This window comes from Mauremys mutica, chromosome 17 (genome assembly GCF_020497125.1).
Source record: "Mauremys mutica isolate MM-2020 ecotype Southern chromosome 17, ASM2049712v1, whole genome shotgun sequence".
Classification (NCBI taxonomy): domain Eukaryota; kingdom Metazoa; phylum Chordata; order Testudines; family Geoemydidae; genus Mauremys; species Mauremys mutica.
In genome coordinates, this window is record NC_059088.1 from 16954367 (window position 1) to 16978881 (window position 24515).

The 24515-nt window shown below is 65.9% G+C and overlaps 1 protein-coding gene across 2 annotated transcripts in view; it reads right to left on the minus strand.

Annotated features, from left to right (window-relative positions):
* The window catches only part of KMT2B (lysine methyltransferase 2B), a 36779-nt gene continuing 12264 nt past the window's right edge, over positions 1–24515 (minus strand). Inside the window, exons 4-37 of one of the 2 annotated variants that reach the window (XM_044991162.1) lie at positions 22860–22958; positions 22478–22640; positions 21718–21970; positions 19990–20045; positions 16715–16963; positions 16414–16508; positions 15875–15973; positions 15104–15217; positions 14716–14862; positions 13673–13768; positions 13446–13563; positions 12673–12786; positions 12109–12293; positions 11327–11419; positions 11065–11172; positions 10625–10698; positions 10387–10508; positions 9433–9617; positions 9018–9155; positions 8406–8564; positions 8063–8183; positions 7814–7892; positions 7147–7301; positions 6520–6738; positions 4833–6195; positions 4027–4125; positions 3840–3937; positions 3443–3580; positions 3192–3266; positions 2804–2981; positions 2454–2561; positions 2255–2338; positions 1842–1971; positions 1–1018 (exon numbers count right to left, since the gene is read on the minus strand). In XM_044991162.1, the coding sequence (XP_044847097.1) occupies positions 743–1018; positions 1842–1971; positions 2255–2338; positions 2454–2561; positions 2804–2981; positions 3192–3266; positions 3443–3580; positions 3840–3937; positions 4027–4125; positions 4833–6195; positions 6520–6738; positions 7147–7301; positions 7814–7892; positions 8063–8183; positions 8406–8564; positions 9018–9155; positions 9433–9617; positions 10387–10508; positions 10625–10698; positions 11065–11172; positions 11327–11419; positions 12109–12293; positions 12673–12786; positions 13446–13563; positions 13673–13768; positions 14716–14862; positions 15104–15217; positions 15875–15973; positions 16414–16508; positions 16715–16963; positions 19990–20045; positions 21718–21970; positions 22478–22640; positions 22860–22958 (5790 nt within the window). In that variant the 3' untranslated portion in view covers positions 1–742. The remainder of the gene's footprint in view (positions 1019–1841; positions 1972–2254; positions 2339–2453; positions 2562–2803; positions 2982–3191; positions 3267–3442; positions 3581–3839; positions 3938–4026; positions 4126–4832; positions 6196–6519; positions 6739–7146; positions 7302–7813; positions 7893–8062; positions 8184–8405; positions 8565–9017; positions 9156–9432; positions 9618–10386; positions 10509–10624; positions 10699–11064; positions 11173–11326; positions 11420–12108; positions 12294–12672; positions 12787–13445; positions 13564–13672; positions 13769–14715; positions 14863–15103; positions 15218–15874; positions 15974–16413; positions 16509–16714; positions 16964–19989; positions 20046–21717; positions 21971–22477; positions 22641–22859; positions 22959–24515) is intronic. The other variant, XM_044991163.1, reaches the window with a different exon arrangement.

Below are 24515 nucleotides of genomic sequence, written 5' to 3' on the forward strand. Positions count from 1 at the left end.
GCATGTGAAAATGGCCTTTTATTTAAAATTATACCAACGGGGCGGGGCCGGGGGGCACAGGGCCGACTCACCGCTTTAAATAAAAAAGTGCATAGAAAATAAACAGGTTTAGAAACATCTGTACAAATATCTACAGGGTTGGGGGGCCGCAGGGGGGCCTGCCCTGGCCCCCCGCCCCCCACTCATACCCTCCCCGTACAAAAAGGAAAGCAGCCCCCAGGCCGGAGCTGGGAGTCCAGACTCAGGAGGTGGGGGCTGGGCAAACTCACCCCCCCCACATACACACACACACCTCGTGCCTCTGCTAGTGCAGATCAGCAGGGGGGTCATTGTGCTCAAACCCCACTAGCCCAGCCCACATGGGGGGCTCTGAAAAAGGGGCAAGACCCTGTTCCCCAAGGGGCCTGCCCCAAGTCAAGTCTTGCTCCTCCCCACCCAGGAAAGGGGCAGGAGCCACAAGCTGCCCTGGAACCAGGGGGTGGGGGGGGAAGGGGGAGATCACAGCGGAGGAGTCTAGGGCACCGGGCCCTGCCCCCAGCACCGACGCTAGGGGCCCTTCCTCCCCAGGCCAGTGTCTGGGGGGTTGAGCAGCTGGGCTCCCTGGCCCCACAAAAGCCCAGCACTGGGCTGCTGGGGGCCTGGCAGAGGGGAGGATCGGGGGGAGGTAGCAGGAAATCGGGGGGCTCTGGAGGGGGCTGAGCCCAGCTCCTAAAGGCGGGCGCCCCAGGTAGAGCAGCGGGCGCTAGTTGAGGAACCGGCGGCAGCGCTTGGCCCCGCAGTTGCAGGGCAGCTTGGAGCCAGCGTCCTCGATGGGGAACTTGTAGTCGTAGGTGAGCTCCTCGCCGCGGAAGATGCGCCGCAGGGCGAAGATCACGATGTGCTTCTGCCCCTCCACGTGAATGACGCGCGAGTAGCAGTTGGGCTCGCACGAGTGGTTGATGAAGCGGGCGGCATTGCCGTGCATCGTGGCGTCCACCACGTCGAAGTCGTCAATGCGGAACATGTAGCAGCCGATGCCCTGCGGGGTGGGGTGGGGATGGGTCACGGGGCACCCCATGGCCGCTGCTAGGCCTCCAAGCCAGCAACCCCCCCCGGCCACCAGCCTCCACCCAGCCACCCCCTCCTGCCCCCAGCAGCCCTCCCTGGCCACCCCTCTAGCAACCCCTCCTGATCCCCCGATCCGGCAACCCAGCCCCAGCAATCCCCCGGCCACTCCTCCACACCCCCCGGCCACCCCTCTCCTGCCCCCTGCAGCAACCCCTCCTGATCCAGCAACCCAGCCCCAGCAACCTCCCATCCGCTCCTCCGCACCCCCCGGCCACCCGTCTCCTGCCCCCTGCAGCAACCCCTCCTGATCCCCTGAGCCAGCAACCCAGCCCCAGCAACCCCCCGGCCACTCCTCCACACCCCCTGGCCACCAGCCACCCATCTCCTCATCCCCTGAGCCGGCAACCCAGCCCCAGCAACCCCCGGGCCGCTCCTCCCTCCCCCACCCCGAGCCACCAGCCCCCACCCAGCTGCCCCTCTCCTGCCCCCAGCAACGCCCCCACCCCCGAGGCAGCAACCCAACTCACCGGCTGCTCCTCCCACAAGCCTGTGACCCGCCCCCAGTAACCCCGCCCAGCTGCTCCTGCCCCCCCCCCAGCCAACAACCTGCCCCTAGCAACCCCCACAAGCTGGCAACCCACTCCCTTCAACCCCCCCAGCCCCGACCCCCACAGAGCAGCTCCCCTACGGACCAGCCACCCAGCAGTCCCCCTCCTGCTCCCCCAGCACCACCATCCCCCACCCCCAGATGGAGCCTTTCGCAGCACAGCTCCCCCAGCCCAGCCCCCCCGCACCTTGCCATCGTAGTACTTCTCGCGCTTGTCGGTCAGCACTGAGCGGATGACGATGCCCGAGTACTCGATGACCATCTCGCCCGCATCGATGGTGCGTTTGCAGAACAGCCCGCGCCCGTGGATGGCCGACCTGCGGGGGCACAGGGTCAGCGCCGGGGCCAGGCCTGGGATCACAGCAGCACATGGGGTGGGGGGGCAGGCAGCACTAGCTGCGCCACAGGGAAGTGCCCCACGGAGCGGGGCAGGCAGCGCGAGCCAAGCAGCGAGCGTCCCCAGGGCAAACAGCAGGGTGAGTGGGGCACCAGCTGCAGCCAGATGCCCATTTCTGCCCCCCTGTACATGCCCTGTAAGAGCGGGGCCATATGCCAGGGCTTGGGATTGGCTGGGGGTGCTGGAGGGGGAGGGGCCATTACCTGTACACGCCCACAGCCTCCTTGGAGGTTCTCTTGAGGTGCCGGAAGCGCATGGCCATGGGCAGCTCCAGGCTGGTGGCTCGTCTGGGGAGAGCAGGAGACAGCGGATCAGAACTGAACCTGCCCGGGTTCAGAACCCAGGAGTCCTGGCTCCCAGCCCAGGAGGGAACCCAGGCATCCTGGCTCCCTGCACCATTACCTGGTGGATTTCAGCTGCACCTCATCCTCCTCCTCATCATAGGTGCCGCCCTCGGGCAGTGTGCGGTGCTGCGATGCCAGGAAGTTGAACATGTCAAAGGTGCATTTCCTGGCAGGGGGGCGGGAGGGCAGGATTAAAGCACCATTGACCCCTCCCCTATTCCCACCCACATCCCTGCCTGGATCAACCCTGCACCCCCCACCGACCCTCATCCCATTCCTGACAGACACCTCACCCTCCTAATGGCCAGGTCTCCAGCCCCACTCCCAACAGCATCCTCACACCAGGCTGGATCTCCCCCGCCCCCCGTGACTGGACCTGCCCCACTCAGGTACACATCTCTGCCTCACCTGACGTAGACCTCGGCACGGGCGCAGCCACTGGGGTTCAGGGGCAGCGGTTCCTCCTCCTCCTCGTGCTGGTGGTAGCGGAACTTGTACTTGTGGCAGGACTTGGCTCCGTGCAGCTGCTCCACCAGGAAGGTGACGGCATCGTGGTGCATGCCCAGCAGACGCACCCCATTCATGCCTGGGGAGACCCCTCCAGGCATCAGAGACCAGCATGGCCATTAGCCCCACCCCCTCCCCCAGGAGTCCTGGCTCCCAGGCCCTTTCCCCCACCCCGCTCTAACCACAAGCCCCACTCCTGCCCAGAACCAGGGAGAGAACCCAGGAGTCCTGGCTCCCAGCCCCCCTGCTCTAGCCCACAAGACCCCAGGCCAAGGCTCCCCACACTCACCAGCAAATGACAGGTGCTTGAGGCGGGCGTTGGCTCGTGCCTCCTGCACTTTCTCAATCACAGCCTTCCAGGCACCTGGAGGAAGAGCAGGAGAGAGCATGAGCCCCTGGGCTGCCTGGCACTCCCCCAGCCCCATGCCCTGCCCCTCCCTCCTCCTGAGCCAGCCAGTCCTCTCCCTTAGGGACTGCTCAGAGCCAGCGCCCCCTGGAGGGGAAAGGTCCCGTGTCCCATGCGGCCACCCACCCCCATACCATCGATACTGTCCGCCTGCACGCTGAGCCCATCCTCACTGCTGATCTCGAAACGTAGGTGCGGCTGGCTCTTGGGTGGCGCCTCGTTCTCCTTATCCTCGCAGTACAGTGTGTCCTCATCAGAGCTCGACAGCTCCCCTGGGGGCAGAGAGTGAGGATGGGCCAGGGCAGAGGACAGCTGGCCCTGGCTCACGTCTCCATGACGACACCTCCCACAATGAGGGACGGGCACCCTGCTCCAATCCCAGGCCCCACTCTGCCCCCCAGCCAAGCCCTGCAGCACAGCATCCCCCAAACCCCCTCAGGGCATGGCATGATGCCCCAACCGCCCCACAGCACCCCCTCCCTCTGCCTTGCTCCTCGTGGCACAGCCCCATGCTGCCCGCCCGGGCGATACCTGTGTAGCGATGCCACGTGGGCTCCGGCAGAGGCTCCAGGCTGGGATCTGGCATGCGGGGGCTGCACTCCGGGGCCAGGGAGGGATCCGAGGGTGACCTGCAGTGGGCAGGCAGAGGGAGCTCAGCACAGTTGACCCACCGGCCAGAAGGTGGGACAGGGTGGGGGCCGGCAAGGCTCACACTCACCCTGTGCTGCCCCCATCACTCAGCTCCGCCTGCTCCTTCCGCGCCACCAGCTCCAGGACGCTCTTCACCGAGGGAGTCTTCATCCGCACCCGGCCGGGCCTGCAACGCCAGCACAGCAGGGGGTTTAGGAGGCAGGCAGTGGCAGCTGTGGGGCCCTGGCAGAGCAGGGCAGGTTGTGGGAAGCCCAGGGGTGGAACAGGAGGGGGCTGTGGGTTGGGACTAAGGGGCCCTGGCAGAGCGGGGCAGGTTGTGGGGAGCCCAGGGGTGGAACAGGAGGGGGCTGTGGGTTGGGACTAAGGGGCCCTGGCAGAGCGGGGCAGGTTGTGGGGAGCCCAGGGGTTGGACAGGAGGGGGCTGTGGGTTGGGACTAAGGGGCCCTGGCAGAGCGGGGCAGGTTGTGGGGAGCCCAGGGGTGGAACAGGAGGGGGCTGTGGGTTGGGACTAAGGGGCCCTGGCAGAGCGGGGCAGGTTGTGGGGAGCCCAGGGGTTGGACAGGAGGGGGCTGTGGGTTGGGACTAAGGGGCCCTGGCAGAGCGGGGCAGGTTGTGGGGAGCCCAGGGGTTGGACAGGAGAGGGCTGTGGGTTGGGACTAAGGGGCCCTGGCAGAGCGGGGCAGGTTGTGGGGAGCCCAGGGGTTGGACAGGAGAGGGCTGTGGGTTGGGACTAAGGGGCAACAGCAGAGCTTTGGGGGGCAGGGCTGAGGCACCCCATGACACAGCTGACACGCCCTTACAGGGAGACATGCACTGGGCAGCTGTGTCCCAGCATGCACTGCTCCCCACGGCTCGGCAGGTGGGGTCACCTACCCGGGGCCCTGCGGGGGGCTGGCGAAGCCGTTCCTGCTCTGGCTGTCGGGGGCACCAGCTGGCGACGCAGGGGGCAGCAGCTCCTCATCTTCCTCCAGCTTGGGCCTCTTGGGGGGGGCACCAGCGACAGCAGAACCCCTCTTGGCACTGCTGGGGAACTGGTGGGGGTGCGGCTGGGGCGGGGGGACAGGCAGGTGGAGCAGACCTGAGTTGAGGGCCAGGCGCTGCAGCAGACAGGGCTGAGACAGTCCCAGCGAGGGCGTGACCAGGGCCGAGGGGCCCAGGGTGAGCTGCCCCCCAGCACCTGACGGCTGCAGCACATTCACCATGGGCACCATGCTGAGAACCGGCGCTCGGATGGTCCAGGTGGGCACTGGGCTCCTGGCCACGCCGAGCGGGGCCGCGGCACGGAAGATCACTGTGCCCAGGCTGGCTGCGGGTTGCGGGGGCAGAGCCGGGCCTGGCTTGGCAGGGGCGCCCGGCCCCTCCAGGCCGCCCCCCGCCGGCGCCTCCTCCCCACCCTGCATCTTGACAAACACCTGTCCCAGCTTGTTGACCAGAATGACCTTGGAGCCAGGCTTGGGGGGGGCAGGGGCCTCGGGGCCCAGCACCCGGACGCCCGGGCTGCCTGGCACCCAGCCCAAGGCACGGGCCGGCTCAGGCGCGGGGCCTGCCTCGCTGCCATTCACGCTGGGCTCCGGGGCCTTGCCCTCACCCAGGTTCTTCAGCACAAAGTCCACGATCTCTGAGGGCAGGTCCTCAGGTGGGGGGGCAGGGCCGGCCGACCCCTGCTCCGCCCCTGGCTCCACCCGCTTACCATTGGCACCCCGCCCCTCACCCTCCCCATCATCCACCCCGTCCAGCTGGTCGATGTGGGGCAGCGGCAGGTCCAGTGGGAACGGCGCCAGGTCCAGCTCCCGTGTCACCACTCTGCGGGGGAAGTGGAAGTAGCGCCCGGTGCCCCCGGCCCCTTCCTCCTCCTCGTCTTCGTCGCTGGGGCCGGCCAGGGGCCCCCGCCCCTCGCCCCCCTCGTGGAAGGTCTCGTCCAGCAGGCTGTCGTCGAACTCCAGGTCCGAGACGTTGAGCTCGTCGAAGGCCAGTTCGGGGGGCAGCGCCGGGGGGGAGGTAGGTGGGCCGGGCCTGGCTGAGGTAGGGGGGTGCTGCGGGCTGCTCCCTGGGGGAGCGGCTCCTGCCCTGAGAGAGGTGGGGCCCAGCGGCCGAGTCCTGGCGGGGCGTGGGGGGGAGGGGGCCCGGCGGGGGGGCGGGCGCGGTGAGAGGGGGCTGTGGCGCCGGGGGCGGCGCAGTGGTGTGAAGTCCGGGTCACCCACTGTCAGGATGTGATGGGCCATGGACGACGTGCTGCCTGGGAGGGGAGACAAGGGGTGAGATGCTGGCACCAGGTGGGGGGGGGACCCCCGCATGCCCCTCCCAGACAGGATCAGACCACCAGCCTCCAGAAAGTCTCTCTCAACCCCCTGGCCCACAACACCCTCCTCATCACAAACCCCACACAGTGCATCCCAGAATCCCCTGGGCCACAACTCACTCCCCTCCCCCCCCCCCCCACACACCCAGTTTGCCTCCCAGAATCATTTGAGAGGCTGGGCCACGAGCAGCAGTGCACCCTTCTCCCTCCCGCCATAGGGCAGCTGGCCCTGCCCCTCATGGCCAGGCAACGGGCACTTACTGGGTGACGGCAGCGGCCGGGAGGAGACCCCGGCCAGGGGCCGGCGCGTCGGCGAGTAGTTGGGCACTTTGATGCGGGCTCCGGCCAGGGAGCGGGGCACAGAGGCGGTGGCCGACTCAGGGGGAGGCAGGGGCCCCGGGTTGCGGGAAGGTGAGTGGCACTCTGGTGCCAGCATGGCAGGTGCTGCGCCCAGGAGGTGTGGGTCCCCGAGATGAGCATCTGAAATGGGAGCAAAGACAACAACACGCTAGCTAGAGCGGGGAGCCTCAACTGCAGGGCCCTGGAGACAGCGCCGGGACACGTGCCTGGCGTGGAGATGCAGCCACCTCTGGGGCAGGGCTGCTGGGAAACAGCTGCACATAACGCCACACTTTGAGCTGAAAGGAGTCTCCTCTATCTGCAGCAGCAGTGGGTCGGGTCTTTTATCCTCTGCCAGGGTGAGAGGACGGCTCCCAGGTAGGACATAGGGGCTGGTGCACCAAGGACAGCCCCGCCCCCAAGGAAGGGAGCGCCCGGCCCAGAACAGGCCTGGCTTGTGCAGGGCCCACAGAGCTCCCTTGTGTGGTGGCAGAAGGCCTCCCCACTCAACCCCAACAGGGTCAGCCCCCCAACCACCTCACCCCTCACCTGTGGCAGGACTGTGCGCGATGGTCCGGTTCTCCTCCTGCCCCCCCAGCAGGTCTGGCTCCTTCTGGCTCAGCTGGGGCCGGCACTCCAGGATTCGGCACTTGTACCAGCAGCGCCTCCGGGCATCTACCGTGCTCCAGTACAGCCGGGTACACCTGGCAGGAGAGGGCAGCTGGTCAGCTGTCAGGGCTCTGGGACCAACACAAGCCGGAGACCTCATGCCAAGCCCAGCCACAGGTGTCTGGCTAAAGCACCTCCCCGAAAGGTGGCGGCCCAGGTTGCTGCACCATGCCCTGGCCACTTCTCCCACTGGTTGCCCCCTCCCGGATGGTGCAGCCAGTGAGTTCAATGCCCCTGCCAGGGCACCGTCCCACGGGCTGGATGCCTGTGCTCCCAGCAGGAGCGGCCAGACGGGTCTCCACGTTGGCGGGTCAGGACCATACACGTCCTCGCCACCCTTCTCTCGTGCTGCTAGTTCAACCCTCCCCTGGCCGCTCCAGCATGGCCCCAGCTTCCCGCTTGGCCCCCCCCAAAGAGGGGAATGGGGGGCTGGAAATTGGGGTGGGGTACACAGGCAGCCCCAGGGTAGGGGGGGTCCACCCCTGTAGCACACACACCGCACGGCAGGGAGCCGGGGGAGCCCCGCGCCAGGGGGCCAGACACTCACTGGTAGCCAACAGGGAAGAGACGTCCCTCGCACTCCGACAGGTCCGTCAGCAGCCCCAGACTGTCAATCTTGATGGAACCTAGAATAGGAGACAAGGTGAGGGCGTCTGCATGCACCTGGGGCCAGATAGGAGCTGGAGCCTCGTGGAGGGGGAGGCCACATGCCCCATTCCCCACCCCACCCCCAGTCAGCCAGTCCCCCACTGTGGAGCCGGCGCCCCCTAGAAGAGAGAAGCCCCCCGGCACTCACCGATCATCATGTTGACGGTGTCGGGTTCGAGGCCAACCATGAATTTCCTCTTGAAGCTGATGCCCTCAAAGTCCACATAGACCCGGCGCAGCACGTCGAACCCGTCCTCGGTGACGATCTCCTGGGGTGGGCGGGGAGACGGGTCAGCGGTGCGCCCCTGCCTGGGAGCAGCTTAGTGGGGACCCCCGCCGCCAGGGCCAACCTGGCCACAGGGACCCCCCCCCCCAACACATCATGGGGCCCCAGCCCTCAATCTCCAGCGGGGGTAGCGCCCCATAGCCCAACCCACCTGGCTTGCAACCCATAGCCCCGCCCCACAGGGGCCCCCGGCATGACCCCTCACCGTCCCATCCAGCAGGTCCGTGTGCTTCTGGCAAAAAACCTTCTTGTCCTCCTGGAAGGTGCAGCAGCGCAGGCGGGCACACATGAAGTGGTAATTGCTGAGACAGGCCGACAGGCAGCAGCCCACCGTGGCACCAGTGCGCTGGCAGTGCTCGCAGCGCTGGGGGCACAGGGGGGAAAGGGGGCAGTGCTCGCAGCCTGGCCTGTGCCAGTGCAGAGGGCAAACAGCCCCCCCGGCCACAACCCGCCCCCCCTAGTGGCAGACAGGCCCTGCCCCCACTGGCCTCAGCCCCGCTCTCCCCGCCCCCCCCCCCCCCCCACACACACACGCAGCTTCAGCTCTGCCCCCCCCACAGTGGCAGACAGGCCCAGACCCTCAGCCCCGCCCCTACCAGGAGACAGGCCCCACCCCTGAAGGCTTCACCCCCCGTCCACCCCAATCGCACCCCCTCAGCAGACAGGCCCCACCACCCACCTCAATGGGAGAGCCACAGTCCTCACCCCAAAGGCAGAGACTCCTGCTCCCCCTAGGCCATACCCCTGCCAGCACCTCAGCCCTGCCCCCTCACCCCGCCAGGGCCGACCCCCTTCCTGCAGGGACCTGCCCCCTCACCATCTGGCGCCCCCGCACCACGGCGGCGTGCACGTTCTTCAGGGACCCGTCGTTCTCCTCAAAGACCTCGGCCGACCAGATGGCGCAGTTGACGTGGGTCCACTCGTTCTGGCCGATGTACAGGAGCCGCCCCGCATCCTGGGGAGGGGAGGGGAGGGGAGTGAGGGGGGACGGGGCAGCATCACCAGGCAGCAGGGGGAGCAAAGGGCAAAAACTGGGTTCTGTCCCAGGTCACCGCTGGAGGAGTCTTGGCTCCCAGCCCTCGCTGCTTTAACCATTAGCCCCCACCCCGAGCAGGGGACTGAACCCAGGTGTCCAAGCCCCACATGCCACGCTCCCTTGGATCCCCACTGGCCCAAGGCCGCGCGTTCAAGGGCTGACGACTCCCCCAGCCCTGGCACAGGCCAGGCCTTACCTTGGAGGGGGCGTCCCCGTACTGGAGGCACAGGGCGCACTGACGCTTGTCCTCAGCACCACTGCCCAGCCCCTGCTTCGCCAGCACCACCTCCTGGCCCTTCCCACCTGCAGGGAGAGGGGGTGAGAGCTGCTGGGGGCGGAGACCCGATGGCACAGAGGAGGTGTGGGGGTAGGAGAGAGGCCCTAGCAACACACATGGAGAGGGATCACTGAGTTCCTTCCCCCACACCCCCTACCCACCCAGCAGCTGGCCCAACTCCCAGCCCCCACTCCCCCAGTCTAACCCACCAGACCCCACTCCTCTCCCAGAGCTAGGGACAGAACCCAGGAGTCCTGGCTCCCAGCCACACACACCCCACCCCACCCACCTGCTCTAACCACTAGACCCCACTTCCCTCCCAGAGCTGTGGAGAGAACACAGGAGTTCTGGCTCCAGCCCCTACTATAACCCACCAGACCCCACTCCTCTCCCAGAGCCAGGGACAGAACCCGGAGTCCTGGCTCCCAGCCCCACACACCCCACCCCACCCACCTGCTCTAACCACTAGACCCCACTCCCCTCCCAGAGCTGTGGAGAGAACACAGGAGTTCTGGCTCCCAGCCCCTACTGTAACCCACCAGACCCCACTCCTCTCCCAGAGCCAGGGACAGAACCCGGAGTCCTGGCTCCCAGCCCCACACACCCCACCCCACCCCACCCACCTGCTCTAACCACTAGACCCCACTCCCCTCCCAGAACTGTGGAGAGAACACAGGAGTTCTGGCTCCCAGCCCCTACTGTAACCCACCAGACCCCACTCCTCTCCCAGAGCCAGGGACAGAACCCAGGAGTCCTGGCTCCCAGCCACACACATCCCACCCCACCCGCCCGCTCTAACCACTAGACCCCACTCCCCTCCCAGAGCCAGGGACAGAACCCAGGAGTCCTGGCTCCCAGCTCCCCTGTACTCACTGGTGCCCATGGCTCCGGGTGCCAGCTGGCCGTTCTCGGTCGCGCTGGGCTCCTCGGGCCGGCGCCACTGTGCATACATGTGATCGGAGGAGGGGGGCAGCACGGCGTCGGGCAGCATGCCACTGGGGGGGCAGAGTAACAGCGTGACGGCAGGGGAGCCGGGGTCCCGGGAGTCCCGCAAGCCCTCCCAGAACCCCACAATGTCCCTGCTGCCCATACCCCTCCCCCTGGTACTCACTTGGGGAGGCAGCTGCGCCGCTGCCAGCACTTGGCATCCTGTGCATTGAACCAGCTGAATGAGCGCGCCATGAGCTGCGGGAGAGAGCTGAGTGGTGAGGGCTTGCCACATCCACAGGGTCCTCCAGCCACCCCCCTGGGGCCCTGCCCACCACTGCTGCCCCCCCACCCAGCATCCACCCCCCTGGGGCGCTGCCCCTGCCTGCATCCACCCCCCAGGGGCCCTGCCCACCGCTGCTGCCCCCCCACCCAGCATCCACCCCCCTGGGGCGCTGCCCACCACCCAGCATCCACCCCCCAGGGGCCCTGCCCACCACCCAGCATCCACCCCCCAGGGGCCCTGCCCACCGCTGCTGCCCCCAGCCAGACCCACGGGGGGCCCATGCTGGGTGCATGCCATGTGCAGCACCCCCTGCGTGCCCCGGTGCTCCCCTGCGGTACCTCAATGTAGAGCGCCTTGACAGAGGGAGCCCCCTGCTCCTCCTCGAGGCCCTCACGCTCCTCCAGGTGCTGCAGCAGGATGCCCACCACGTCCTCGCTGAACGCGTGCTGGGGGGAGAGTGACCATGGGGGCAGGGCCTAACCACTGCCCCGCCCTACCCACCACCACCTCCGTGCCCCCCTGCACTGCTCTGTCCCCCACCTCCCTTGCCCCCATCCCTAGGGCTCCATCTGTGCCCCGCACAGCCCGCGGCCCCCTCACCACGGAGCTGTAGTGGCCCTGTTCGAAGAGCTTGCTGACGGTGCGCAGGTTGCAGGGCCGCCGGTGCACCTTCACGCCGTCGTCTGGGCAGCACTGCGGGGAGACGGGCGTCAGCACCCCGGAAAGCCACAGGTTGCTGGCGGGGGAGGGTCTGTTCCCTGCCCCAGACCAGGATCTCCCCGCACAGGCTGAGACTGATCCGCCTGGCATGGGCCCTGTGTGCCTGGCACCCAGAAACACGCCCCCACAATCAGCTCCCAGCCAGTGTCACTGCAACAACATGGACTAACGGGAAAGGGGGGCTAGGAGCCAGGACACCTGGGTTCTAACTCCCCCCCTCGCTGGGAGGGGTAAGGGGACTTGTGTATTCCAGGGGTGCTGGAAGGGGAATGGGGACTGGTGGGTTGGAGCGGGGGGACGCTAGGAGCCAGGGGGTAGAGGCCTCTCCTGGCTCCGGGCACAGGGCCATACCTGGGCACACTGAGGCAGGGGCTCGGCGTGCTGGGAGGGGAATGGGGGGCGGGGGGGAGACGCTGGGAGCCAGGGGCCGAGGTCTCTCCTGGCTCCGGGCGCAGGGCCGTACCTGGGCACACTGCAGCAGGGGCTCGGCGTGCTGGGAGGGGAATGGGGGGGGGAGACGCTGGGAGCCAGGGGCCAAGGTCTCTCCTGGCTCCGGGCCGTACCTGGGCACACTGCAGCAGGGGCTCGGCATGCTGGGAGGGGAATGGGGGGGGAGACGCTGGGAGCCAGGGGCCGAGGTCTCTCCTGGCTCCGGGCCGTACCTGGGCACACTGCAGCAGGGGCTCGGCATGCTGGGAGGCCAGCATCCCCTGCAGCACATTGCGCAGCCCCTTGCGCAGCTCCAAGGTGAGGACGTCCCGCCACTTGGCCTTGTCGCTGCCAGAGCAGGGCCGGCAGGTGTAGACCACGCTCTCTGGCAGGCTGGACAAGATCTCGTAGTCCTCGTCTGGGGAGAGAGCAGAGCAGGTCAGGCAGCCCCAGCCCCACGCAGCCTCCCATCCCTGGGGCAGGGAGCGCATGGGCCAGCCATGGCCAGTGAAGCAGGGCCAGGCTTAGATGGGAGCCCAAGGCAAAAGGGGTGTGCGGCAGATCCTGAGGGAACACACTAGGGGGTGCTGTGCCGAAGGAGGCAGGGCTCTCCCTAGCCAGCAGGGCCAGCCCCGATGCCCCGGGGCAGCACTAGAGGGCGCTGTGGGGGCGTTATGCTGCAGGGGTCAGGGTGGGGGCGCTAGGGGGTGCTGTGCCAAAGGGGGCAGGGCTCTCCCTAGCCAGCAGGGCCAGCCCCGAGACCCAGCACAGCTCGCGGGGCAAGTCCCCAGACTGACCTGAGAGCCCCTCGCATTTGGCGTGAACCCAGTGCTCGCACTTAGCGCATTGCATCATCTTGCTCTCGTAGTCGTTGTCCTCGTAGCAGTGAGAGCAGATGGGGCAGTAGTTACCTGGGGGGCAGAGGGGTTAGTGCTGCACATGGGGCCAGCACCCCCAGAGGGAACAGGCCGCAGGTCCCATTCCACACCCGAGCCAGCATCCTGGCCTGGGCCTGGAGGGGAGCCTGTGTCCTCTGGAGGGAAAAGGCCCCGTGCCCCATTCCCCACCCCCCTGAGCCAGTCAGTCCCCGCCCTGGGGCTGGATGGGAGCCTGTGTCACCTAGAGGGGAAAGGCCCCACGCCCCATTCCCTGCCCCCCTGAGCCAGTCAGTCCCCTCTCTGGGGCTGGATGGGAGCCTCTGTCCTCTGGAGGGGAAAGGCCCCACGCCCCATTCCCCACCCCCCTGAGCCGGTCAGTCCCCTCTCTGGGGCTGGATGGGAGCCCGTGTCGCCCCATTCCCCACCCCCCTGAGCCGGTCAGTCCCCGCCCTGGGGCTGGATGGGAGCCCGTGTCGCCTAGAGGGGAAAGGCCCCGTGCCCCATTCCCTGCCCCCCTGAGCCAGTCAGTCCCCTCTCTGGGGCTGGATGGGAGCCTCTGTCCTCTGGAGGGGAAAGGCCCCACGCCCCATTCCCCACCCCCCTGAGCCGGTCAGTCCCCGCCCTGGGGCTGGATGGGAGCCCGTGTCGCCTAGAGGAGAAAGGCCCCACGCCCCATTCCCCACCCCACCCACCTTTGTCATAGAGCAGGGAGCAGGGGGGGCAGAGGCTGTAATCGTGGGACCACTCTGTGTCCCAGTTCTTCCCTGGGGCAGCCCCACAGCTCTTGCAGCGGATGCAGGCAGAGCAGATCTAGGAGCCAACAAGAGCATTAGTGTGGGGGGAACCCCTCCCCCCCAACCCCAGGATAGACCCCACCCCCATCCTCCCCACCCCGGCATGGCCCTGCCCCTGTGCTCACCCAGCCCCGCTTCTTGCGGATGGGCTTGCTGGGGTAGTTGGGGCCCAGGCAGGCTGGGTGGTAGCAGTTGCGGCAGCGCTCACACTCCAGCAGTGGCTGTGACAGGCAGAAAGGAGAAGGCAGGTGTGAGAGAGAGACGGATTCCACCCCCTCCCATTCCCCCCCCCACCCCCGCCCCGGGATGGCCAGCGCTGAGATGCAGCTGCCTCTGGGGTGAGGAAGGGGGCTGGTCACCCAGGGCCCCCTCGTCCGGCACTGAGACATGGCCTTGCCGGGAATTCCCAGCTGCCCGGCATTTCCAGGTTTGGGCAGGAACCAAAGCAGAGCCCCAGCCACGCTGCCAATGTGGGTGATTTCAGGGAGCAGAATGGAATCACCCGAGGGGGGACTAACGGCCTCACACCTGGCTTTTGGCGGCAAAGGCCTCTACGTAACCCAGAGGACTCAGGCGGTGGGTGCACAGCACAGGGTATCAGAGCCAGCCCTGACCGCCAGGGACAGCCCCTGCCCAGTCCCCTGCAGCACAGTGCCCCCTAGTGCCCGGCCTGGGGCATTGGTGCCAGCCCTGACCACCAGAGAGAGCCCCTGCCCCACCCCCTGCAGCACAGTGCCCCCCTAGTGCCCGGCCTGGGGCATTGGTGCCAGCCCTGATTGCCAGGGAGAGCCCCTGCCCCACCCCCTGTAGCACAGTAGAGAGCCCCTGCCCCACCCCCTGTAGCACAGTGCCCCTTAGTGCCCGGCCTGGGGCATTGGGGCCAGCCCTGACTGCCAGGGAGAGCCCCTGCCCTGCTTCCTGTAGCACAGTGCCCCCTAGTGCCCGGCCTGGGGCATTGGGGCCAGCCCTGACTGCCAGGGAGAGCCCCTGCCCAGTCCCCTGTAGCACAGTGCCCCCTAGTGCCTGGCCTGGGGCATCAGGGCCAGCCCTGATTGCCAGGGAGAGCCCCTGCCCTGCTCCCTGCAGCACGGTGCCCCTAGTGCCCAGCCTGGGGTACAAGCTAACGCTGCCTGGAGGGAAGGGCCTCAACCTCTTCCAGGGCACCTACCTTGGAGACCTTGTTCTTGCGCCCGCACACATGGCAGAATTTGCAGCGGCGACAGCACCAATTCTCCTCCTGCTCCCGCTGCGGCTGCTCATCCTCCTCCAGGCAGAACACGTGGAAGGGGTCGCAGCAAACCTGGCAGAACACCAGCTGGGGAGGGGACGGGCCGATGAGATGGCTCCACTCAGACCGGGAGGGAACCCAAGAGACCTGGCTCCCAGTCCCCCTGCCCCCAGGGCCTGGTCTCCCAGCCCTCTCCCCCACCCCAACTACTAAACCCCCCCAACTCCAGAGCGGGGGGGAACCCAGCACCCCCCGCCTGCTCTACCCACTAGACCCCCTGCCCACAGAGCAGGGAGAGAACCCCGGCATCCGGGCCCCACGTGCTCACCTCGTGGAAGCCCTTGCTGGCACAGAGCAGGCACATGAGCTGGGCAGTGACGGGCACGGAGGTCAGGATGCTGAGCCCCCCCATCAGCCACACATTCTCCAAGTCACAGTCCTCCTGCAAGAGAGTGGCCACCCCACAGCTGAGAGCCTCTCGCCCTGCCCAGACGCCTGGCTGGGACCACGGAGACAGACATAGGCTGGGACAGCAGCCAGGGGCACAGAGCCATGCCACGCTCTGGACCCACCCACCCCACTGGATCCCGGACGGTCACACCATGGGGCAAAGGCCGAAGATTTCACCCACACTCCCCAATGCCGATCCCATGGCTCAGCAGTGCCCCCCAGCTCAGAGGGCAGTGGCACACGAGGGCCCTGGCAGCACGGGGACCAGCCTCCCCACCCCCAATGCAGCCATGGGGTGAGGAACAGCTATTGGGCAGGGCGTGGCAACCCTCTGGACACCTGAGGGAGGGGGTGGCACCCTGCCAACTCCCAGAGGGGCCTGATCACCTCCACTCCCCAGACAGTCCCCTGCCAGCCCCTCCTCCAGCCCCGCCCGGAAGAGAGGGCACTGGCAGCAGAAAGGGGTTTAATGCCTTTGCCCCATCACCAATGTGGGACTGAGCTGCCCTGTGTCCTCAGCACCTCAAGGGGAGGGGGCTGGAGGCTCGCTCTGTGTTGTGGAGCCAGGGCCGACCCCCCTCCCGCAGCAGGGCCAAGCTGGGTGCAGATTCTGGCCGACGCTGGGGACCAGGGAGTGCTGCCCCCTCACCTTGAAGTCAACGCGCAGCCGGTGGACGCCGTCAGTGGATTTCTGCTTCCCGTTCCAGCCATTGGGGAAGGAAGGGAATGAGCCAGAGGAGAGTGTGTCCTGGGGGGAGCAGAGAGTCAGTGGAGGGCGGGGAGAGGCAGGGGACCTGCACCCTCTAGCGGGCACCAGCACCCATCTGACTCCAGGGCAGGGGACTGGCTGGGCCACAGGGCTGGGGAAAGGGACATGGGGCCTTTCCACTCTGGGGGGCGCTGGCCCTGATCCAGCCACAAGACAGGAGAGTGGCTGGCTCAGAGGGCGGGGAACAGGCCACGGGTCCTAGAACCAGCCAGTGAGGTCTGGATGGAACAACGTGGGGTTCTCCATCCTGGCAGACCCCTGCCTGCCCACCCACAACTAGCCATGATTGTGGCAGAACTGGGATCCCTGGGCCTCATGCAAGCTCCTCTCCCTCTGCTCTGGGCCTGGGTCCTTCCAGTGCTGGGACCTAGGTGCATCGAACCCACACACTGCCCACTCCATGCCTGGGGCCACCTCACCTTCTCCAGCCTCCTCCTTGCCTTGAGCTGCACGACAGGCTGCAGCGGCGTTCTCCGTGGCCGGCTCTGCTCCTCCGCCTCCATGGGGAGCAGGTCTGGGGGGGCAAAGAAATTGTTAGAGGGCCAACCAGCCCCAGCCCCACCCGCTGGCACAGCCACCTCCCAGGCCCTGGCCCCTCTGCAGCCCAGAGCCAGGGAAACCAGCAACCAGGCACAGGGAGAGGGGAACCGGCCCCCATGCGGTGGAGGGGGGAGCCAGCTCAGGTGCAGGGGGGACAGAGGTCCCAGCAGGGCAGCTCACCCGAGTCGCGGGAGGGCTTCCTGCGGGGCGTGGCGGAGCCGGGCCGGGGCTCGGCGTCCGAGTCGTCCGTGGACTCAAAGATGTCATAGGAGGGTCTCTGCTTGACACAGCGCCGGGCTGACTTGCGCTGCAGCAGGGCCTCCTGCTCTGCTGTCTCCGTCGCCCCCAGCATCAGCTCCCAGGGTGCCGGAAATTCCTCCTGTGAGTCCTCCGAGTCCCGCGCCACCACCGGCTTCACCACCGTGCGACCTGCAGGTGGCAGAGAGACACTGAGACATGGGGCCCATGGCACCGCCAGCCCCATGGAGCCACCAGCCCCACCGCCATGCGACCCGTGGGCGGCCATGGCACTACTGGCCCTGTCTGTGTGACCTGCAGGCGCCAGTCCCACCACAGGGTGGCCAAGAGACACAGCCCCCACCAGCCCCACAACCACACAAACCACAGGGGGCAACCAAAACACACAGATATGGGCCCCATGGGAGTGGCTCAGAGACACAGACAAGCCGCAACGCCGGGCAACCTGCCGAGAGACGCTGATACTCAGCAATGCTGCAGCAGGCCCCCTGCCTGTCAGAGCCTAAGCAGCCCCCCCACAGCAGGTCGCAGACCCGTCCGCCCCACTGAGCGCCACATACACAGCGGCCTCCTGAACTGTCCCACTGTGGCTGCTCTCATCACCCACCTCCGACACCCCGGCTCATGCCAATGCTCGGCATGCTGGGCTGGGGCCAGAGATCACACCCACCCCACTGGGCTCTGTACACACCCCCATCCCAAACACTGACCCAGATGCTGTAGGGATGGGCCCTGCCCCAGGAGCCTGTGATCTGCAGACAGAGCACAGAGGGGGCAGGGGCTCCACACGGGGAAGTGGGCGGGGGGGGGGCGGATAGAACACAGGAGCCCTGGCTCCCAGCCTAGTGCTGGAGCAGGTCTGGTTCTGTGAACAGCTTCCCCCCCCACCCAACGCCCTGCACAGCTCCCCTCCCCCGTCCCATCGATATACATCCCAGGGCTCCCCCTCCCCCACTTACACACCCAGCACCAGACTCCACCCCACCCATTCTGTCTCTCCCCCCAAGCCATACATGGCTCACAACCACACACAGATCTCCCCCTTCCCCTCCCCCACGTACATGCAGCCCCCCCCATTCCACTCCCCCTCCCCAAGGGGCTGGGACCCACATGCACAGGCCTTGAGCCTTCCCCCACTGGCAGCAGCACAGAGCAGCTCAGGCCCCCTCCCCAGCTCCCCCCCCAGGTACCTGCTTGCAGCCTCCTCCTGCCCCCCAGCTCTCCCTGGAAAGAAACCCCCCGTCCTGCTTGCTGCTGCCCCATGGAGCTGGGCTCTGCCCCCTGCCCAGGGGCCGGCTCTGGGTGAGCTGGGGGGCGGAAGGGAGGACAAAGGACAGGGTGGTGGGGCTGGGCTGGTTTCCCTCCTCAGCCCCAGGACAGGTGGGGAGAGCTGGGCTACCCACAGCAGGATGGGTCAGGTGCAGCGCCCACAGACCCTGCCCAAGCTTGGAAGCTGCCCCCTCCCCTGGCAGGCCAGGTGCCACTCTGCCTGCTTAGATTGTAGGGGCCTGCTGCATCTAAGGGGGGGGTCCCAGCAGCACTGAGAAGAACACCCTGCTCTCCTCCAGCACCCCCATTCACAGATCTCAAAGCACCCCACACAGTGGGGAAACTGAGGCACAGGGCGATAACTTACCCGCTCACCCACCAAGCCAGTGGCAGAGCTGGGAACAGAGCAGAGGTCTCCTCGGTCCCAGCCCGGGGCTGTATCCGCTAGGCCACGCTGCCTCCCCAAACTCAGCAATCCCTGGCCTCAGAGCAAACACCCAGGGGTGAGTTTCACCCTGGGAAGTTTCCCAGCCATTTCCGAGCTCAGCAGCCATGCCCTGGTGAAGACATGCAGCATCCCTGGGCCCAGCAGTGCCACAGGGCCGGGGTGCCCAGGGCCTTTCACCACAAGGATTGTGTGGCGCACGTGGCCAGGTAAACCCCAACCCTTACTGGCCACTCATGCGCCATCCTTGCCAGCAAGTTCTCTCAGAACCTTAAGGAAGGTGCATCAACTTCAACACTATGTTAACTCTGAACCTTAATCAACGTGTCAACCTTGCTGATGTGTTCGCTCTGAACCCTAACAAGTCCATTATATAGACTGGCAACCTCGGGTTGTGTTAACCCTGAGCCTTAACTACTACCCCACAATTGTCATTGCGTTAACTCTGAACTCTAATGAGATGCCACTGCAGCCCTTGCTACTTGCAACCTCGGAGCATTTCCCGGATGGGGTCGGGGGAATGGAGCTAGCCAGGGAGGTTAGACATATGCAGAACAAGGGAGTGTCCCTCCTGAGGGGGACGGGGGCCTCTCTGCAAAACACATGAAGACAACACTGGCGATCTAGCAAGGAGGCAGCAAGTGAGAGCTGCAGCTCCATTCCAACTCCCCCCCCCGCACCACTATCCACCGAATCCAGGAGTTCTGCAAGGACAGCTTCTAGATTCAGAGTGGCCCACAGCTGGGGGAGGCCATGCAGGCTGCTCCCCAATGCCCCCGGCTCCAGCGGTCAGACAGGAACACCCCAGAGATTTTCAAGAGGGTTGCTATGGGCCAGAGGAGGGACACTGTGGCGAAGGAAAGGGGGGGGGGAAAATCACTCAGTAGGGGGAGCTCTCCCCTAAGCCACTGCTGGCCCCAGTGCCTAGGGGGTTCCGTGCTGCAGGGGCAGGGCTGGCCCAACGCCCCAGGGCGATGCTAGGGGGTGCAGGGCCGCACAGGGCAAGCCCAGACGCTCCAGGGCAGAACTAGGGGGGTGCTGGGCTGCAGGGGGCAGGGTGGGGAGCTCTGAAGGTCTCTGGAACATGCAGCTCAGAGCCTCGAGGGACTGGGTGAGCTCCAGGCTCTGCCATGGCGATTCTGCTGTAGTTGAATCATCCATCACCTGTGATGTGATGGGCCCAGATGAGAGCAGGCAGGAAGAGAAAGAACCCCCCCCCCACACACACACACACACACTGCCTGCAGCGCTCAGTGTACAAACCCAGGGTAGGGGGGGGTCTCCAGCACACAGGCAAGCCCCATGACCTCAGACTCAGACTTTAAGGTCAGAAGGGACCATTATGATTATCTAGTTTGACCTCCTGCACAATGCAGGCCACAGAATCTCACCCACCCACTCAGACACTGGCAAAGTCAGGAACAGAACCCAGGAGTCCTGGCTGACAGCCCACCCCCACCAGGCTGCGGCGGCACTGAATTACCTTTCTTGGAGAGCCGCTCCATCTTGCGTGCCTCAATCTTATCGCACTTGCGGTACCTGCCAGGGCAAAGAGAGCCGGTCAGAGCGAGGGGGCCATGGGTGCGGGAGGGAGCAGCAACACGCAGGGAGTGTGCGTTTCGTCCATCACCTGTGATGTGAAGGGAGCTAGCGGAGGAGCGAGTGCACTCACACAGTGCTTTGGGGGAGCTCGCAGGGAGGCGTTTCGTCTATCACCTGTGATGTGAAGGGAGCTAGCGGAGGAGCGAGTGCACTCACACAGTGCTTTGGGGGAGCTCGCGGGGGACGGGGGAGGCGTTTCGTCCATCACCTGTGATGTGAAGGGAGCTAGCGGAGGAGCGAGTGCACTCACACAGTGCTGTGGGGGAGCTCGCGGGGAGGCGTTTCGTCCATCACCTGTGATGTGAAGGGAGCTAGCGGAGGAGCGAGTGCACTCACACAGTGCTGTGGGGGAGCTCGCGGGGAGGCGTTTCGTCCATCACCTGTGATGTGAAGGGAGCTAGCGGAGGAGCGAGTGCACTCACACAGTGCTGTGGGGGAGCTCGCGGGGAGGCGTTTCGTCCATCACCTGTGATGTGAAGGGAGCTAGCGGAGGAGCGAGTGCACTCACACAGTGCTGTGGGGGAGCTCGTGGGGGAGGCGTTTCGTCCATCACCTGTGATGTGAAGGGAGCTAGCGGAGGAGCGAGTGCACTCACACAGTGCTGTGGGGGAGCTCGCGGGGAGGCGTTTTGTCCATCACCTGTGATGTGAAGGGAGCTAGCGGAGGAGCGAGTGCACTCACACAGTGCTGTGGGGAGCTCGTGGGGGACGGGGGAGGCGTTTCGTCCATCACCTGTGATGTGAAGGGAGCTAGTGGAGGAGCGAGTGCACTCACACAGTGCTGTGGGGGAGCTCGCGGGGAGGCGTTTCGTCCATCACCTGTGATGTGAAGGGAGCTAGCGGAGGAGCGAGTGCACTCACCCAGTGCTGTGGGGGAGCTCGTGGGAGAGGCGTTTCGTCCATCACCTGTGATGTGAAGGGAGCTAGCGGAGGAGCGAGTGCACTCACACAGTGCTGTGGGGGAGCTCGCGGGGGACGGGGGAGGCGTTTCGTCCATCACCTGTGATGTGAAGGGAGCTAGCGGAGGAGCGAGTGCACTCACACAGTGCTGTGGGGGAGCTCGCGGGGAGGCGTTTCGTCCATCACCTGTGATGTGAAGGGAGCTAGCGGAGGAGCGAGTGCACTCACACAGTGCTGTGGGGGAGCTCGTGGGAGAGGCGTTTCGTCCATCACCTGTGATGTGAAGGGAGCTAGCGGAGGAGCGAGTGCACTCACACAGTGCTGTGGGGGAGCTCGCGGGGAGGCGTTTCGTCCATCACCTGTGATGTGAAGGGAGCTAGCGGAGGAGCGAGTGCACTCACACAGTGCTGTGGGGGAGCTCGCGGGGGACGGAGGAGGCGTTTCGTCCAACACCTGTGATGTGAAGGGAGCTAGCGGAGGAGCGAGTGCACTCACACAGTGCTGTGGGGGAGCTCGCGGAGGGAGGGGGGGCAGTATACAGGGAGCTCCGGCAGGTGACATGACTTGCCTTAAGCCACACAGGGGCACAGTCAGGGGGAGGGCACAGGAGTCCTGGCCCCCAACTCCCCGCTCTAACCACCACGCCCTACTCCCTGCCCAAAGCCAGGCTGGCAGCTGGGTGCCCCGCCCCCCACCCCGGGGACACTCACACACAGCACTGTTTCTTGGTGTTGGGTCCCCCGAACTTGGGCTTGTCCAGACAGTTGACGCAGGTCCCGCAGTCCTGCAGCTTCAGGCAGCCCTTGCACTTGCCGCAGCGGGTCATGCGGTTCTTCTTGCCTGAGTGATGGTGGTGGTGGTGGGGGGTGGGGCGGCGCACGGGGGGCGGGGCTTTCACTGCCACTGGCTCCACCTTCCCCCGTCGTGCTCGCCCGCCCTCACTCTCTGAGGCCGAGGAGGTCTCTGCGGGGGAGACGGCAGGGGGGTTACCATGGGGCACCCCGGCCCCACCCTGTGGGGCATAGAGCTGCCTGCAGGACAGCATCCTGTAGCCCAGCGCCCCCCTCCGAGCCCTCCCACCCTGCCCCTGCAGCAGGGCACCCCCTGCCAAGCCATCCCATAGCACAGCAGCCCCCCCCAGGCCTCCCACTCCGCCCCCGCAGCATGACACACCCTGCCAAGCCACCCCATAGCACAGCAGCCTCCCCAAGCCCTCCCACCCCACCCCCACAGCATGACACACCCTGCCAAGCCACCCCATAGTGCAGCCCCCTCCTGGAGACCTGCCACCCCACCCCCACAGCATGACACACCCTGCCAAGCCATCCCATAGTGCAGCCCCACCCGCCCCTCACTGACACACCCCCTCCCACAACGCAGCCCAACACTCCCTGGCGCCACCTCAAGGCCAGCACTGATGGTCGTGCCCCAGCTCTGCCCCGGAGGAGTGGGCACTGCCTCCATACTCACCCTCGGCGGCCGGCGAGGCAGCGATCTCCTCCCGCTCGCGCAGCGGCAGGGCGCTCAGGCGGGGCACGTCCTCGGGCACCATGGCACGTGACTGGCCCAGCGCCACTGCCGCATGCCGGCACACGTGCTTGATCCGGGGGCCCTGCACTGGGGACTCCTGGCCCTGCGGGGACATCATGACAGGGTGGGTGCCAGGGGAAGAGACGCCCTCCTGCAGGGAGCACCACGGGGCCAAGCGGCTACCCTGCTCCCCAACCACTGGGAGGGGGTGTACAGAGCAGGGCTGGAGAAAATACATCCTCCCCCCACCGCTGTGCCCCCCCCTCGCCTCCCCCACACACACACGCACCGCGGCAGTGATCCAGCTCCCAGCCCAGCATACCAGTTTCCTGGTCTCGTTCCTGTCCGTGCTGGCCAGCTCCGGCTCAGCCTCCCCTGGCACAGCCACTGCACTCTCCTCCGATTTGACACTGGGTGATGGCTGCAGGCAGGAGACAGACAGACGCAGCTGTGATGGCACAGCCAGAGCTACAGGGACCCACCCCCCAACCCCTTTCCCTGGCTCTGGGGCGTGGGTGAGCTTGGTTAAGGCATGGGGTACCCAGCACTGCTGGGTTCTCTCCCCTGCTCTAGGAAAGGAGTGGGGTCTAGTGGGTTAAAGCAGGGGACTGGGAGCCAGGATTCCTAGAGCCGGGGATAGAACCACGGAGTCCTAGCTCCCAGCTTCACCCCCGTCCCCCATGCTCTAATAGAGGCCACTCCCCTTCCAGAGCTGGGGACAGAACCCAGGAGTCCTGGCTCCCAGCCCCCGCCCCCCTACTTATTCCCCCTCCCAAAGTTAGGGACAGAACCCAGCCCCCCACACCCTTCTCTAACTACTCATATCCACTCCCCCTTGCAGAGCTGGGGAGAGACAGTTACTAACCTTCCCGTTACGGTGGTTCTTCGAGTGCTTCCAGCATGGGTGTGTGCGCATCGTGCCTGGAAGACTTTTCCCCCCTAGTGATATCCGTCAGCTGGGCTCTGGTGCCCCCTGGAGTAGCACCTCCACGGCACGGGTAGATAGGCACCTAGCAACTTCGACAGAGGGGCAGGTGGGCAGGTTGGGGGATGGACGTGAGCAACACATCTTGAAGAACAGGAGTTACAGAAGGGTTAGTAACCATCTCTTCTTCTTGGAGTGCTTGCTCATCGCCATCCCAACACAGGGGACTCCCACGCATTCCATCAATGGGTGGGGTGGGAGTTCCTGAGAGACGGAGTGAAGGAGCACTGCCCTGAAGGCTGCATCGTTCCTCACCTGCGGGGTAAGGGCAAAGTGCCCATGAACATGTGGACAGAGGACCAAGTCGCCACCTTGCAGATATCTACAGCCAGAGCATGAGCCACGAACGCCGCTGGTGAGGCGTGTGACCGTGTGGAGTGTGCTGTTAAGCGTGGGGGAGCCACCTTCGCCAGGCCATAGCATGTGCAGATGCAGGACATTATCCAGGAGATCCTCCATGCCAAGACCACGCTGCCTTTCGTCCTTTCTGCAACAGCAACGAATAACTGGGTGGACTTTCAAAAGGGTCTGGTCCTTTCTATGTAAAAGGCCTGAGCACGTCTGAACAGGGCCGGCTCCAGGCACCAACGCAGGAAGCACGTGCCTGTGGTGGCACATGCTAAGGGGCGGCATTCCATCCATTCTTGGGGTGGCACAGTCTGAACGGCTTTATTTTATTTTATTTTTTTGCTTGGACCAGCAAAATGGTAGAGCCGGCCCTGTGTCTAACGTCCAGAGAGTGCAACCTCTGTTCATGCTTATTAGCATGAGGTTTAAGACAGAACACTGGAAGATGTCCTGACTATTGTGGAAATGGGAGACCACTTTCAGAAGGAAGGATGGGTGAGGACACACACAGACTTTGACCCTGAAGACGACCATGTAGGGCGGCTCGGAGGTGAAAGGCCAGATCTGACACCCTCCTGGCCGAGGTGATGGCCACCAGAAGGGTGGTCCTCCAGAATAAATCAATCAAGGGACATGCTGATAGTG